The 13,859-nt window shown below is 36.0% G+C and overlaps 1 protein-coding gene across 1 annotated transcript; it reads right to left on the bottom strand.

Annotated features, from left to right (window-relative positions):
• Positions 1 to 375: 375 nt before the first annotated feature.
• Positions 376 to 7,923, bottom strand: LOC145249565 (protein fem-1 homolog A-like). Its single transcript, XM_080111239.1, has 2 exons — positions 7,788 to 7,923; positions 376 to 2,190 (listed from the first exon to the last, which is right to left on the bottom strand). Exons 1-2 carry the CDS (start codon positions 7,789 to 7,791, stop codon positions 398 to 400), a joined length of 1,797 nt encoding a protein of 598 aa, XP_079967365.1. The 5' UTR covers positions 7,792 to 7,923; the 3' UTR covers positions 376 to 397.
• Positions 7,924 to 13,859: the final 5,936 nt, after the last annotated feature.

The raw sequence follows: 13,859 nt of genomic DNA on the forward strand, positions 1-13,859 counted from the left end.
ACCCGCACTTAGGATTGAACCTTTGACCTCCAGAAGAGTGTAACTTGCAACTGAATTTTACCAAGTACATTATCCGCTACGCTATGGACCCAAATTCTCAGTGTGGGCGGCACTTCAAAATATAATTGCGAATTACTTAGGATTTTTATTCAGTCATGGCTAACAGAACAAGGTTATGTCGCCCCTGTAAATTAAATAAAGGATTCCGTTTGAAATTCGGTTCAGATTCTCTACTTCAACAGAAAGATTCCCGAGTTCGACAGAAATATTCCCTAGCTGTACACCATACACCTGAAGAAAGTTGGAGTGAGAATAGTAGTTTAGATAATCCAAATAATACGATATTTTTACGTGCTATTCTACAAAAACTATTGATCATTTTATTAAACATTTATTTTCAGTGTAATTTTATAAATTCCTCCAGGTCCATCGAAAGAATATATGCGTAAGGAACTTGGTATTTCTGTATGGTTTTGGCTGCCATACATTGCAATGTGACAGGAGTTCTCAAGAGACCGTTTTGTCGAACGTATTCCAGCGGAGAGTAACCAGAATTGCTTGCAATGTCGACGTGGCAGCCGTGATCGAGAAGGCAGCATAGCGTATCGGGTTGTTGGTCGAACAGGTGGCGGTGGATGGCGTAATGAACAGCTGTATTTCCCAACTCGTCTTGTCCGTCAATGTCGACGCCGCATTGGATTAATCTGCACAGTACGTTTTGAGAAAGGTGCATGCGAACTGCTAAATGAAGTAAGCCGACTTGGCCCTGACCCCGTGGCTGGCGTCGAATCAAATTGTAGAGTATGAGATTTAGCCGACAGTTTTGTTCTTCTGTTGTAAGACTAAACGATAAGATGTAATCGAGTTGTGACAGGATCTCGACCAAATATCTTTCGACCATCTTCAGTTTGTGTTGACGATTTGTGGGGTTCCGAGAATCTAGAAAATTCTCCACTACCGTGCTTAAATAGCTGGTCGCTAAGCAGGTCAGCTGGTAGGCGTGTTCTATGCCGTAGTTAATGTCCAGTATCCTTAGCATCCTCATCATATGAAAAAGACTGTTTGGCAACGAATCCAGATGGGTCGCGTACAAAGTAAACATACACTCAAGTAGCACTATCCCCAGTTCGAACTCTGAACGGAAAATATGATAGAAAGCTTTCTCCGTGAAAGAGTCGATAGTGTGTGGATGCTTGGGTCCAAGAATTCGTAACTGAGTAAGTAACGCCTGCGTCCACATTGATTCTCGGTGGAGTGAGATTTCCTTGAGATCTTCCATGGTTTGAAATTCAACCCCTAGTGGAACTTTTACAAGTTGATGATGTCTGTGTCGAGGAACGCGTTTAGGAAAGAGGTTATACTGATGACGTATCTGCAAGGCCTTTTCCCAATAAAATTTTCTCTGCGCTGGATTTTTGCTCCCCAAGAGCTCGTAGGCGTTAGCTTTTGATTCGCTCGTGTAGCAGTTCAGGCCAAGAAGGTATTCTAGGATAAACGGTTTGTATTCCAAAGCGCTAAGTTCAAGAGGAGTGTTTTCTTTCGGTCCAGTTCGGAGGGCGTCGGCCCCGTTTTTGATTAGGACTTTTACCGATTCCACCTCCCCTGCCTGTATAGCGTAGTGCAGCGCATCTTTCCCTGTTTTGTCGGTCCGGTTAACGTGCGCCCCGTTTCTGAGCAAAAACTGGCAGATTTTGAACCAATGTATTGAGTACATGAGACACGTTCGGCCTTTGCAATCAGGGATCCGTATGTCCGCTCCATGTTTCACGAGGTACTTCACCAATTTCAGACTACAACAAGCGATGCTGACCACTGTCCTCTGACTGCTGCTGCGAGAGTTCACGTCAGCCCCATGCTCAAGCAAACTAATCACAACTTGGACGAAATTCTGCGAAGCTGCCACCCACAATGAAGTGCACTCCACAATCCCACAATATCCGGTTTGTTCGACGTTCGCTTCGCATTCGTCGAGCAGATAATTCACCAACCTTAAATTACCTACCAACGTGGCTTCGAACAGAAGAGGAACTCTGTTTACTTTCAGTTGTATAATCTTCTTCCGGTATTTTTTATCGCAACTCTTTAAGACACTTTTCACCATTCTTGTCTGGTTCTTTATTATCAGGCCATTGAGGAACTGTGCGATTTTTTGTCTCCCTTTTAGCGTATAGATGTTGTCTGTCATTCGAACTGGACACAATGAAACGAAAAAAGAAAAAAATATATTTAGTATTTAATATTTCTATTTTTTTTAGATGAGGATTAATAATTAGCATTATTTGAATTCCTCGGACTACTGTTCTCATCTTAAATGTCATTTTAACAATATTTCGGTCGATATGACTTCCAACCTTTTTGGCGAACTTGGAAACCTTTCCGTCAAACTCGAAAATCTTCACAAGATGTCGAAGAGACTCCTTATTTAATTGCCCTGGTGGTAGTATGCTCTCGTTCTGTCAGCCATTATTAGGTAGAATTCTTAAGCAATTTTCAATCGTATTCTTAATATCGCCCGCACTAAGGATTGAATTTTCAACTACCATAAAAGTGCTATTTAGAATTATTTTTGCTTTAGTAATCTATCCGTTACGTCACTAGTCATTCCCGAGTTCTACAATATGGTCCTAAAGAAGGTCGGAAGTTACACCGGCTGAAAAGTTGTGAGAATACCACTTCCGGTAAGAACATCAGTCCAAATAATCCAAATAATAATATTTACTGAATTATATTTATAAAGCAAATGTATATACATACATACGTCGATATGTATGTCGTGGTTTTAGCATCTGGTGTATAAACGTTTCTCTTGTTGATGTATGCATAATGGTTTTCTGTAGGTGTGGATATACTAAACAGTTTATAGATAGAAAGCCAGACAAAGAACGACATACCTGGAATTACAACCGTTTTCGTCTGTTCCGACATGCTTCTGAAATGTAGTCATGTCTCTCACGAAAATTCAAACAACAAAGTTGATACATTTTTACATTTATTGTGGTTGCGAGTTGTTGTTTCCGAGGTGGTACTGGTACGCCGTTTTCTTCCCCACAACTAAATATATTCATTTACCCGATTCAGTGCTCCCATGACTGCCATCGTTTGTCTCTACTACACAACTCTCAGTTACAGACTGTCCAATCTAACTCTCTACTTTATACGTGCACTCTAAAACTCACTTCCTTTTCTGGCGTCACTCTCTACATAGCACCAAAACACATCAGTTGTTTATATATTATTTTAATTGGAATTCATTATTGAGATGAGTATAAATTTATTCATTGCGGACTATTATCCTCATCTTTCTTAATTGTTGTTTCACAAAGTTTCGACCAACTATTCCTCTGGACTTCGTCAGGTGGTAACCGTGACGGGATAGGAGCTCTGAATCTCTTAACTGCATCTTCAGTGAGAGAGTTATTTGGTCAAAACTTGGTGAGACGACAACAATTATGGAAGGCAGTAATTGCTCAGGATGCAGTTAAGAGATTCGAAGTTCCTATCCCGTCGCGGTTACCACCTGATGAAGGCCAGAGGATGAGTTGGACGAAATGTTGTGAAACAACAACAAAGATGAGGATAACAGTCCGCAATAAATAAATTAATACATCAGTTGTTGTCTTTCAAAAACGTATTATCCATTTTGTTTGTTCCAAATTTCTAAAACTGCCCGATACAGTCTTATGGACTATTAAATGTAAATATTTTGCTTTGATAACATTCCTTCTTATATTCTATTTTTACAATCATAAAGTTCAATCATCATAATATTGACTATTTTACTTACCAGTGTTTTTAGGTAAACATAACAGAGGTATATAGTCCAGTCAAAATGTTGTTGAACCTCAAAGGTGTTTAACTTGCATATTGGGCATGAATAACCTCTCTTTCGGATAAAAAGAAAAAGTTTACCACAAGTAACCTTGCCAAAAAGGGTCAACGGCCGCCATCTTTAAAATCCAACTTAACAATATTAAAATTTCAACACATAAAAATCCGGACATTACCTAATGCGTATGTCCATTATTCTTAGCAAGTAATGACAAAAATAAACGTTTTTCCTGACAAAAAATAATTTATTAAATCTATATATATATAAAAGTGAAAGTGTCTATGTGTGTGTGTTTGTGTATCTGTGTGTCTGTGTGTCTGTGTACATTTCCCTACGCAATAACTCTGTCAATTTTTAGTCTACAGACTCGAAATTTGATATACACGATGCTGAGATTTGGGATAATCGATGTGATCGGTTTTTGGCTAGAAATTTGGCGATTAAGGGGTCAAAGTTCAACGATTTGACCTTTGAGAACTCTACTAAACTCCTCCGACAATTTTGGGTCTACGCACTTGAAATTTTAGATATAGGTTCCTTGCCCATGGATCTAACAATAACTTGATTTGAGCCCAAAAAAATACATTTTAAGGGGTCATAATAGGGGTCAAAGTTTTAAAAACATTGACCTCTGCGGTCTCTTCCAAATTACTCAGACAATTTCTTGCCCATGGATCTAACAATAACTTAATTTGAGCCCAAAACAATAAATTTTAAGGGGTCATAATAGGGGTCAAAGTTTTAAAAAAATTGACCTCTGCGGTCTCTTCCAAGTTACTCAGACAATTTCTGGTCTAAATATTTGAAATTTTACATAAAGTGTATTCAGAGATAGGGCAAGCTTTTTTTATCAGTTTGGGTCGAAAATTTTTAGTTACCAATATATAAATGTATGTATGTATGTTTGCATGTCTGCCTTAAAATTTCAATAGAGGCGACGGATTTTAACAAGATCAGTATTGTTTTAAAGTTCGATCTTTCATACGACAAATATCGAAAAATTGGCTAAAAACAATAATATCTTCCCTTTCAAATAGGCACTTTTCTACAGGGAGGGGTCGCTTTTTCCGCCGATATTTTTTAAAGTTATCCTCTCCTTTAGATTGTCTAGCCTTAAGTTTAAAAATGTCGCTTCCGGTTTGGCGGTGATCGTAGCAGCATAAACGTTAGGTTTTCCACCGATCTTTTCCTCCTTTGCGGTACGGGTTCGAGTCTGCCTTCCTACTACCACTTTTTTTTTTGCTCAACATACACATCCAAACACCCGGGAAACGCCGGATGCCCATGCTAGTTAGAAATAAAAATATTTTTGCATGAAAACCCACACAGAGCCCACCCCCAAGCCAGCTTTAAATTGAGTTGGTGTTTCAAATTATAATCATAGGTAGCTATATGCTAAATAATAAACTAACACTAGAAAATGGCCAGCCTCTGCCATTGTTTTCATGCGTTTTATTATTCATACAAATATGAAAATAAAAAATACAAAAACAGACTAAGTCGCCATTTTAAAGGAAACCATTATCATATTAATTCTTGACATAGTATAAAAACTATGTACAAAATAAGTACAATTTACAATAAAGGAATAATTAGTTGGTCGAATGCTGGAATAGGGTCCAGTCATAAGCATCACAGAACAAATTACGAACGGACCAAAGAATATTTTTGTTAAGCACTAGTCAAAAATAACTTCGTCATCATCAAGATCTGGCTGTGATACGTTGGTGAATGGAGGTTTTTGCAATTAAAACACAGGTTTGAACAGTGAATGACATGTTTCATGCAACTGAATCTTACTGTAGGATACCCTGAAATACAATTACAGTTGATTATAGCCAACAAATTTACAGGACCAGGTAGCAATTCAGTCTCGATTGGTTGTAATTTACCATCTGAAAGTTTCTGTCCCCACTTGATAAGTTTTAGCTAAGAACTAAAATAACCGGAGATTTGGAATTATCAACTTCGATCCGATGTCCTTATCGATGTCAGTTGTTTTGAAATATTTGTAAAATTCATTAATCGAAAATAGAAGCGCGTGATAAGAATATTAGGAGCAAAATTTCCGCCATTTTTAGCTTTCCCATTTCAGCCGGCCAAACAACATTCGTATAACATGCTTATTATAATCTAATATATCCCGCACTATCAATTACACTTCAATCCCTGTCCCATCGCCTAAATGTTGCATCCCTATGTCTGTTTTACAAGTATTATAATGAAATGTTCTCTGACGAACTCGTAGCACTTGTGCCCCATCGGCGTTAATATCCTCGACTAAACCAACAAGCAACTAATTACCATCCCTACGCTGTATAGGTTTCTAGATGCTCTAATAATTTCTTCCCTCGAACTGCTGAACTTTGAAATTCTCTCTCGGTTCTCTGCTTCCCTGACTGTACTGATATGCGGAGGTTAGTGTAATGTGAGCAGTCAAATCGCTGCTCAACTCCCTACATAGTGTCTCTGTTAATTAAGTTCGAAGTAGTAGACCCTTACATACAAGTGACACTGTACCTTGTTTGATATGAACAACAGTAAAACATCCGAACCTTTAAGAACACGAACAAACATGTGAAAATAATTAGTTAAGATAATTATTTTTTAATCAAATAGACGTACGTATCCGACAATTTTTTTATTGTCTTTATTTTATTCATTTGTTTTAAGTAATCGAAAGGTTTTCGTGGTGTTGGGACGATTAATCAGAATCGGAAATAGAAAAAAGAATCGGAACTTTTGTGGGCATCAGAATCAGTATGAGATTTGAAAAAAAATCGTGCCTATTTCCGATACCAAAAATGATTCCTTTAATTATCTTTTTCTGATTTTGATTAAAACATAGTCTGCTACTGCTAGTAGTAATAATAAAATATTAAATATTTATTAATTTTAAACTACCAGTAAAACTTAAATCTATAGATCACCCCACCCCCACCTCACAATTGTGTTTTTCCTTTTGAAAAAATATTTACATAGTTGTTTATATATATATATATATATATATATATATATATATATATATATATATATATATATATATACGGAAATCAGAAAAAACTACACCTTTATAGTAAATATTTAGAGCTTTATAAAGAATCGTAATCTGAACCGGTAATTGTATCGGAATCAGGAAAATATTGGAATCGTCCCATCACTAGATTTTAGATTTATGCGAAGAGAGATCTCTACGCAAAGACTAAGTCTTTTTCAATCTGCCTTTTCCCTGGTTGCTATTAGCTTAGATGTATGTACATCTATTTATCTGTATTGGCAGAATTATAAAGACCACTGTTCTTATCTTGGGTACGTCTCGGCGAACAGTAAATTAGTACATGGATTAGGACTAGTTTAATGTAAGTTTAGAGTTAGGGTCAGTTTATGATTAGGTTAAAAAAAAGGTAGAGAGTGTGAAGGAAAATGGTACTCATGCAGATATTGATCCAGACGTAACTCAATGTTCGTTCGGCTTTCCCCGGAACATGACGTCAAGAGCCGGATAATGCCGAGCGTTGCCGATTAAATAATAACAACGCTACGTAAAAGAAACATTTTAAATGTAGTAACATAAACAGAATAAAAGAAAAAAAAAACTACCGTAATTTTTAATTTTCATTAATTTTTATGAAGAAAATGTGACTTCTTTTGTCTCAAATAATTTTTACGCAATTTTTTTTTTTAAATATTTTTTTACGACCTGCCCCCAGCAACTCTGTGAAGAACTGTTAATGTTTCATCAGTCGCTATGATTCAGTTACCGTCTGCATCGTGTGGTAATCGAGATTTTGTTAGAAAACCAGAACACTGCCTGCCTGAAGTGTTTATTTGAAATTCGAATTTTTCCACATTTTATTGTTATAGATTCAATATTCACACAATTGTTTACGTGCAGAAAAGTATGTAGCAATGTACAATATACCAATGTTGCCCCATCGTATATAAATATGTTGCTTACCCATTTTATAAGGTTTCAGTGGTGTTTCTTGAAGAACTTGCTTGGTTTATAGAAAAATAATCTTTAAACTCCAAAAATGGAAGGATAAATAAAGAAAACAACGTCATAAACGATGAATGGTTGCTCTGCGTTGAAGATTTACAAAATTAAACTAATTATATGACGTCATTCAGTCTTAAATAAATGGACATATGTCTTTATTAAAATAAAATACGCATCAAGTGCGCTTGAAAGCCAAATCACAGCGTAATATTAGGAAAATAAACAAATATTTTGATGTTTAAACAAATATTTTGATGTTTATCGCAAATATATTTTGGAGGTAGGCTCCATCTTCAGTGTGTTGTTTTGTTTCTTTTTTTATTTTTCTCTTCCCTGCCATGTTGTAAGTTTGGAGAAAGAACTCTGGCGGTTGTATTTTAAATGTTTGAACTGTGCGAAGGTAACGCGAGAATAACGCCAAGAATGAGAGTACAATAGAAACGTTGTTTTAATTTGAGTAAAATAAGATACGCATCAAGAGCGCTTGAAAGCCAAATCACAACGTAATATTAGGAAAATAAACAAATGTTTTACTTGTTTGAAATTTATCACAATTCGCGTTACCTACGCACACTTCAAACATCTCAAAATACAACCGCCAGATACAACGTGCGGCTCTATAAAAACAAACTTTTTTTTCTCCAAATTTACAAAATTGCAAGGAAGAAGAAAAAGAAAAAAAAAGATGGAGTCTACCTCCGAAATACATTTGTGATAAATTTCAAACAAGTAAAACATTTGTTTATTTTCCTAATATTACGTTGTGATTTGGCTTTCAAGCGCACTTGATGCGTATTTTATTTTATTCAAATTAAAACAACGTTTCTATTGAACTCTCATTCTTGACGATATTTATTTATTGTTTATACTGACAAACAAAAGATTAAACTATCGCCTGTTTTCTTTTCTCACATAAAGTGCAGTAGTTAATCTCATTTCTCATCTAACAATGGAAGATCAGGATTTTCACCGATCGCCTGTTTCGCCCTTATCGGGTAATATGGGCCAATGCAAGCAGTCAACTTTTTGTGGGTACGCCGATATCGACCTTGGACGTCTATCTAGTTCTCAAAGCAACTTCACGAGAGTTTATGGTGGTATAGTGCTTAACTACATTTACTGCCGACCGAGGTGGGCCAAATTCGAATCTAGTTCATCCCCTAAGAAACACTTTCACTTAGGATGTTGGCGACCTTCACTTAGTCTTTCCTATCTATCTAGAGAGAATCCTTATTTTAGAAAATATCGGGTAAACCAGTGCCAAGAATAGAATCATTTGATTCATAAGATATTAATGAATGGTTATCCCCATATAAAGGTTGTGTCACAGTCATTCTTCGAAATTGGCAGTAACATCTTTGAGGAGAGTTGAACTCTCTACGTTTATCCGATTATGGAACATCCAGTCATGGTCTTTAGACAAACTAGTATCTGTCCATTGCATGCGCTAACTCTGAATAGGTAGTTGGTTAGCTTAAAACCTTAAGTTTTCTCTGAAAATGTTTCTCTGAATCAAGCTCATTCTAAAAATACATATCTCCTAACAAAACATTCTAAAGTATAACACAAAACTGTCGTGAACACATTTCTAAAAACGAATAATCTCCGTCCTAAAACTGGGGACATCCAACAATAACTGGTCAAGGCGCGGCGTAATTTCAACGCAAATCCTTCCGGTTGTAATGGCAACAGCAACAACAGCCAAAAAAGAATTCGTTCACGACACACTAAAAAACAGAACAAAACAAAAATACGCTCTTTTGATTAAACGAAAACTAACAAAATAACTGAAATGGACATCTCCTAACAAAAGGACCACAAAAATGAAAATCCTTCTGATCCAATCAATAAAATAACGGAAAAACTAATCAAAAGGCCAACACCACAAAAAATACAATCTTCAGATATTTTTCAAAGAAAACTAGTTAATAAGAGACGAATCTTTCGCATAAGTATTGAAAGTAAAGTGAACAAAATTTACGATATAACTAATGCCTGAAAATATCGCGTGTAATAAATTTCAACGCAATCTCGGTTTATTCGTTTTCAACTGAAGTGCAGTGGTAGGTCTTTCTAATGTTTTCTAATATAAAACATACGAGATTTACTGTTTCAACTTCAAAAATACGAAAGAACTCAAACAAACAGCACCTGAAATTTAACAAGAAAACCTCGCTGAAAAAAAAATGCTTACAAAAAATCTACAACACAAAACACTACGTTTTTCCAGACACAAAATAAAGAAAATAATTCTTTAAAAATATAGTTATCCTTTCAAACACAACAAAAATGGCGTTTCATGAAACAAAAATAAAATTCAATCACTAAAAAAATACACACAGCCAAACCCTTCTTTACATTTTACTTGTCCAATAAATTTCAACAACGATTTATCAATATAATCAGAGAAAACTTTCCATCAGAAAATGTTAAATATTGCCTCAGTCTAGAAGCATTGATCCCTGACTACTCAGCGTTTGTTTGTACAACAGTTCGTCACCTAAAAATGGTCCAACTTCTGATATTTTTTTACGAAAACAAACGAAACATAAAGAAACGATTCGATTCTACAAAAACACTTTTATAAAAACAAAAACACTTTTATTAAAACAAAAATCATTAAAACAAAAATTGCATTCTTTTTCTTTACACAGAAAAAATTCTACAAAATACATTCACAAAAGACTAGTGACACAAAATCTGCTGATTTCATGCAGAACGTGCAAAATTCTGCAAACCATGGTGTGAATGGCAAGATGAGTGGAGTGTGCAAATGCAATCCAATTCTAGACCTGCACCTGCACCTGCTAAAACGTGTTGGCTTCAATATCTTTGCCGTTTCTTTAAGGAGCCGCACGTTTAGGAGCTACGAAATTGAATTATGTTGTGGACACCCGAGCTGCAATTTCAGTACTCCCAATGAAATATGTTAGTGGCATCGTTATATATCGTATTAACATCGCCATTGTGTCAGCTAATGTCCAGAAAATCGCATGTTCAGGTCTGGCTGATCCAAACATGTCACTTCAAAAATTGAGAAGAGACGTCAGCTGGATATTTCTCATTGCAGGAACTACCAAACTTTTCTTAGGTTATGATTTTTTAAACCATTTTGCATTGATGGTTCATTGCACAAATCATAAATTGATTGATAAAACAACTAACCGATATTTCAATGCGTAGTCATCACTAATACTTACGAACAGTGTGCTGTACTCAGATAATGCTGCTCACATGACGGTGCAAACAACTATGGAAGAACGTCCAAACCTAATTTCTACATATCGTAACTCCGTTGCGACAAAACCCCAAAGTATTTCATAGAATTGAAACTGGTAAAAACCCTCCTTCATTTTCCAAAGCAAGACAGTTATCAAATCAGAAATACTAAATAGCTAAGGAAGAAGTTAGGAAACTCCGAGAAGCTAGACTTATATCGCCCTCTGAATCAGAGGTGAGTTCAGCTTTACACATGGTATTTAAAGCTTCCGTTTTTCTGATTTCCAGCTGACTACAATATGTTTGTTTTCAAGTCTAATTTAAACAAGTTTTTGATGAGCCGTTCCATATAAGTTAACAAATTTACCAAATCACCATTACTAACGGTTACTATGTTGTCTAATTTCTACTGTTACACTCTTTAACCCTTATCCCCGAGTGGCCTCTTGGCCTTGATAACTGGTGATGCCTATGTAAAAAAAGCAGACGGAACTTACGGACTCATAGGGATTAAAGATTGGTGAAGACCATAACAAACGCAGATCGCTACCCAGTGCCAAACATCAATGCTTTATCATCGGAACTACACAATATGAAATGCTTTTCAAAAATCGATTTACCACCAAATACTGGTCCACCCTGATGATGTATGAAAAACAGCCATCACTAAACCCTTCAGTTTATTTAAATATAATTACATGTATTTCGGTTTGCGTAATGCATCTAGTACTTTTTAAAGGATGGTGAATAAGATTTTCCGGGACATCGATTATATTTTCAAAAATATCGATGATATTCTCAGTTTTTCAAAAAAAAATGAAGAAGACCACTAAAAATATTTTAACAATTTTTTTACAGAAACTCAGTGATTACAATCTTAAACATTTTCTGTCTAAATGTATTTTTAATGTTTGCCAACTTATAATCCTTGGGGTTTTGCATTTTTCCTGATGGTATTTAACCTTTTTGTTGTTTGTTGCTATTTCCTCCAATGCCATTGAGCGCAGGTGAAACATAAACAAATCCCACGGAATCTTCCACTTTTTTCTAATGGCTGGAAATACTTTTCGCCAAGTGTATTTTATCGTGACGTCATCACTAGATGGGTTGCCTACCACGGCTTAAGAGAAGTCCACCTACCCTCAAGAAAAGGATAGACTGCGCCAGTTTCCCAACCTGGTATGTCTTAAATCTTTAACCTAGCATAAAGAAAATTTGTGAAGTAAATTAATTTCCTCAACCAACAAATCATTGCGTCGATTCCTCAGAATGGCAAATTTTTTACCGGAAGCTAGTTCCAAATTTCAGTAAAATTATACGACTACTTACAGAGTGTATACGTTTGAATTCTAAGCCAACCAAAATATCTTTTACAAAGGAAGAAGTTGAATCGTTTGAAAATGTAAAAACCAGCTTGTCAAGTGTGATTGCACTATCCTATCCCGAATTAAAAGCGAATATTAATCAGCTTGTAATAAATATTTTTAATTACACGGTTGAAGCAGCACTACATCAAATGATGGACAATTGGGTTTTTCTGAAAAAAAAATTGTTGCAAACGCAACAGAAATATTCTACTTTTGATAGAGAGTTACTGGCTGCCTATTTAGCAATTGTACATTTTAAGAATCAAGTGGGAGGCAGGAATTTATTAAAACTGGCTGATCATAATACACCTTGTAATGTGTTCACAAGTCAGTATTCACTAAAATCTGACAGAATCTAAAGTCTAGGAGACAACAACGTCACCTCTGTGACGTAAGTGAATATGTAAGCGAAAGGTTGTCAAAATGTCGTAACTGACTGTTTATCACGACCAGCATATCCGATCACAACAGATGTGTGCGACTTGCAGGAGATGATAAAACATGGAAACACTGATGCGGAAACAAGAAATCTCCGTGAACAGCTAAGGTCATATCAAAATGACGTGCATGACACTACATTGTGTTACGTATCACTTCCTTTCCTGACCGAGATCCTGGATATGACCTTAAACTATATCCAGTGGTGAGGCCCCAGCTTCTTCAAGTCTAATATAATCAAATTCCTGATGAACCGCCCTCTTAAGTAGACACTTTATTAAATCTCAACACTAACGTTCTGTACATGTAATAACCCTTATCCCTGAGTGGCTTCCGGGCCTTGATAAGTGGTGACCACCTTGTTAAAAAAAATGTTTACCTTGCGGGCTTTAGGGAGTGTGGAACCACCCTTTAATTGCCATTGTTCCCAGGTCCACTCTGACCCGGAGTGGTAGTACCTGTTAGGGTCCACACTATGGGTTAAATATAAACCGACTTGAAAACAACAAATATATTCTATTAAATTTTTTCTTCAAACTCTTTGGATTCGGCATTAAATAACCTGAAAAGGATTGATATGCTGTAAAACAAAACCAACCAACCAACCTTTCCCGACAAATAACCTTAAAATATAACACACAAATCTGGTGTGAACATATCCCTAAAACCTAATGACGCTCCCCCCCCATAACTGGTGATCTTCATCTTCCTCATAAAGATAATCCGATCTTGTAATATATGAGAATATATTATCAATATCTAACTTATATGTAACTGTTACGTTTGTTAAGACACTGTTCGGGTAGTTTAATTATCGTACTAACGCAGACGAATCTTTGAAACGTAAGCAAATACGCGTTCCGAAGAACGGATATCCACTTAGCTCATAATTCGCTGTTTTTTACATAATTCATCTTTACTTTACGAACGGATGAAGAATTTCTTGTAACTACCATGTATTCTTTATGACGTCATCCATTTTTAAGTAAATAGAATCAAACTTCTT

This window comes from Euprymna scolopes, chromosome 28 (assembly GCF_053919585.1).
Source record: "Euprymna scolopes isolate OS-2025 chromosome 28, ASM5391958v1, whole genome shotgun sequence".
Taxonomy (NCBI): domain Eukaryota; kingdom Metazoa; phylum Mollusca; class Cephalopoda; order Sepiida; family Sepiolidae; genus Euprymna; species Euprymna scolopes.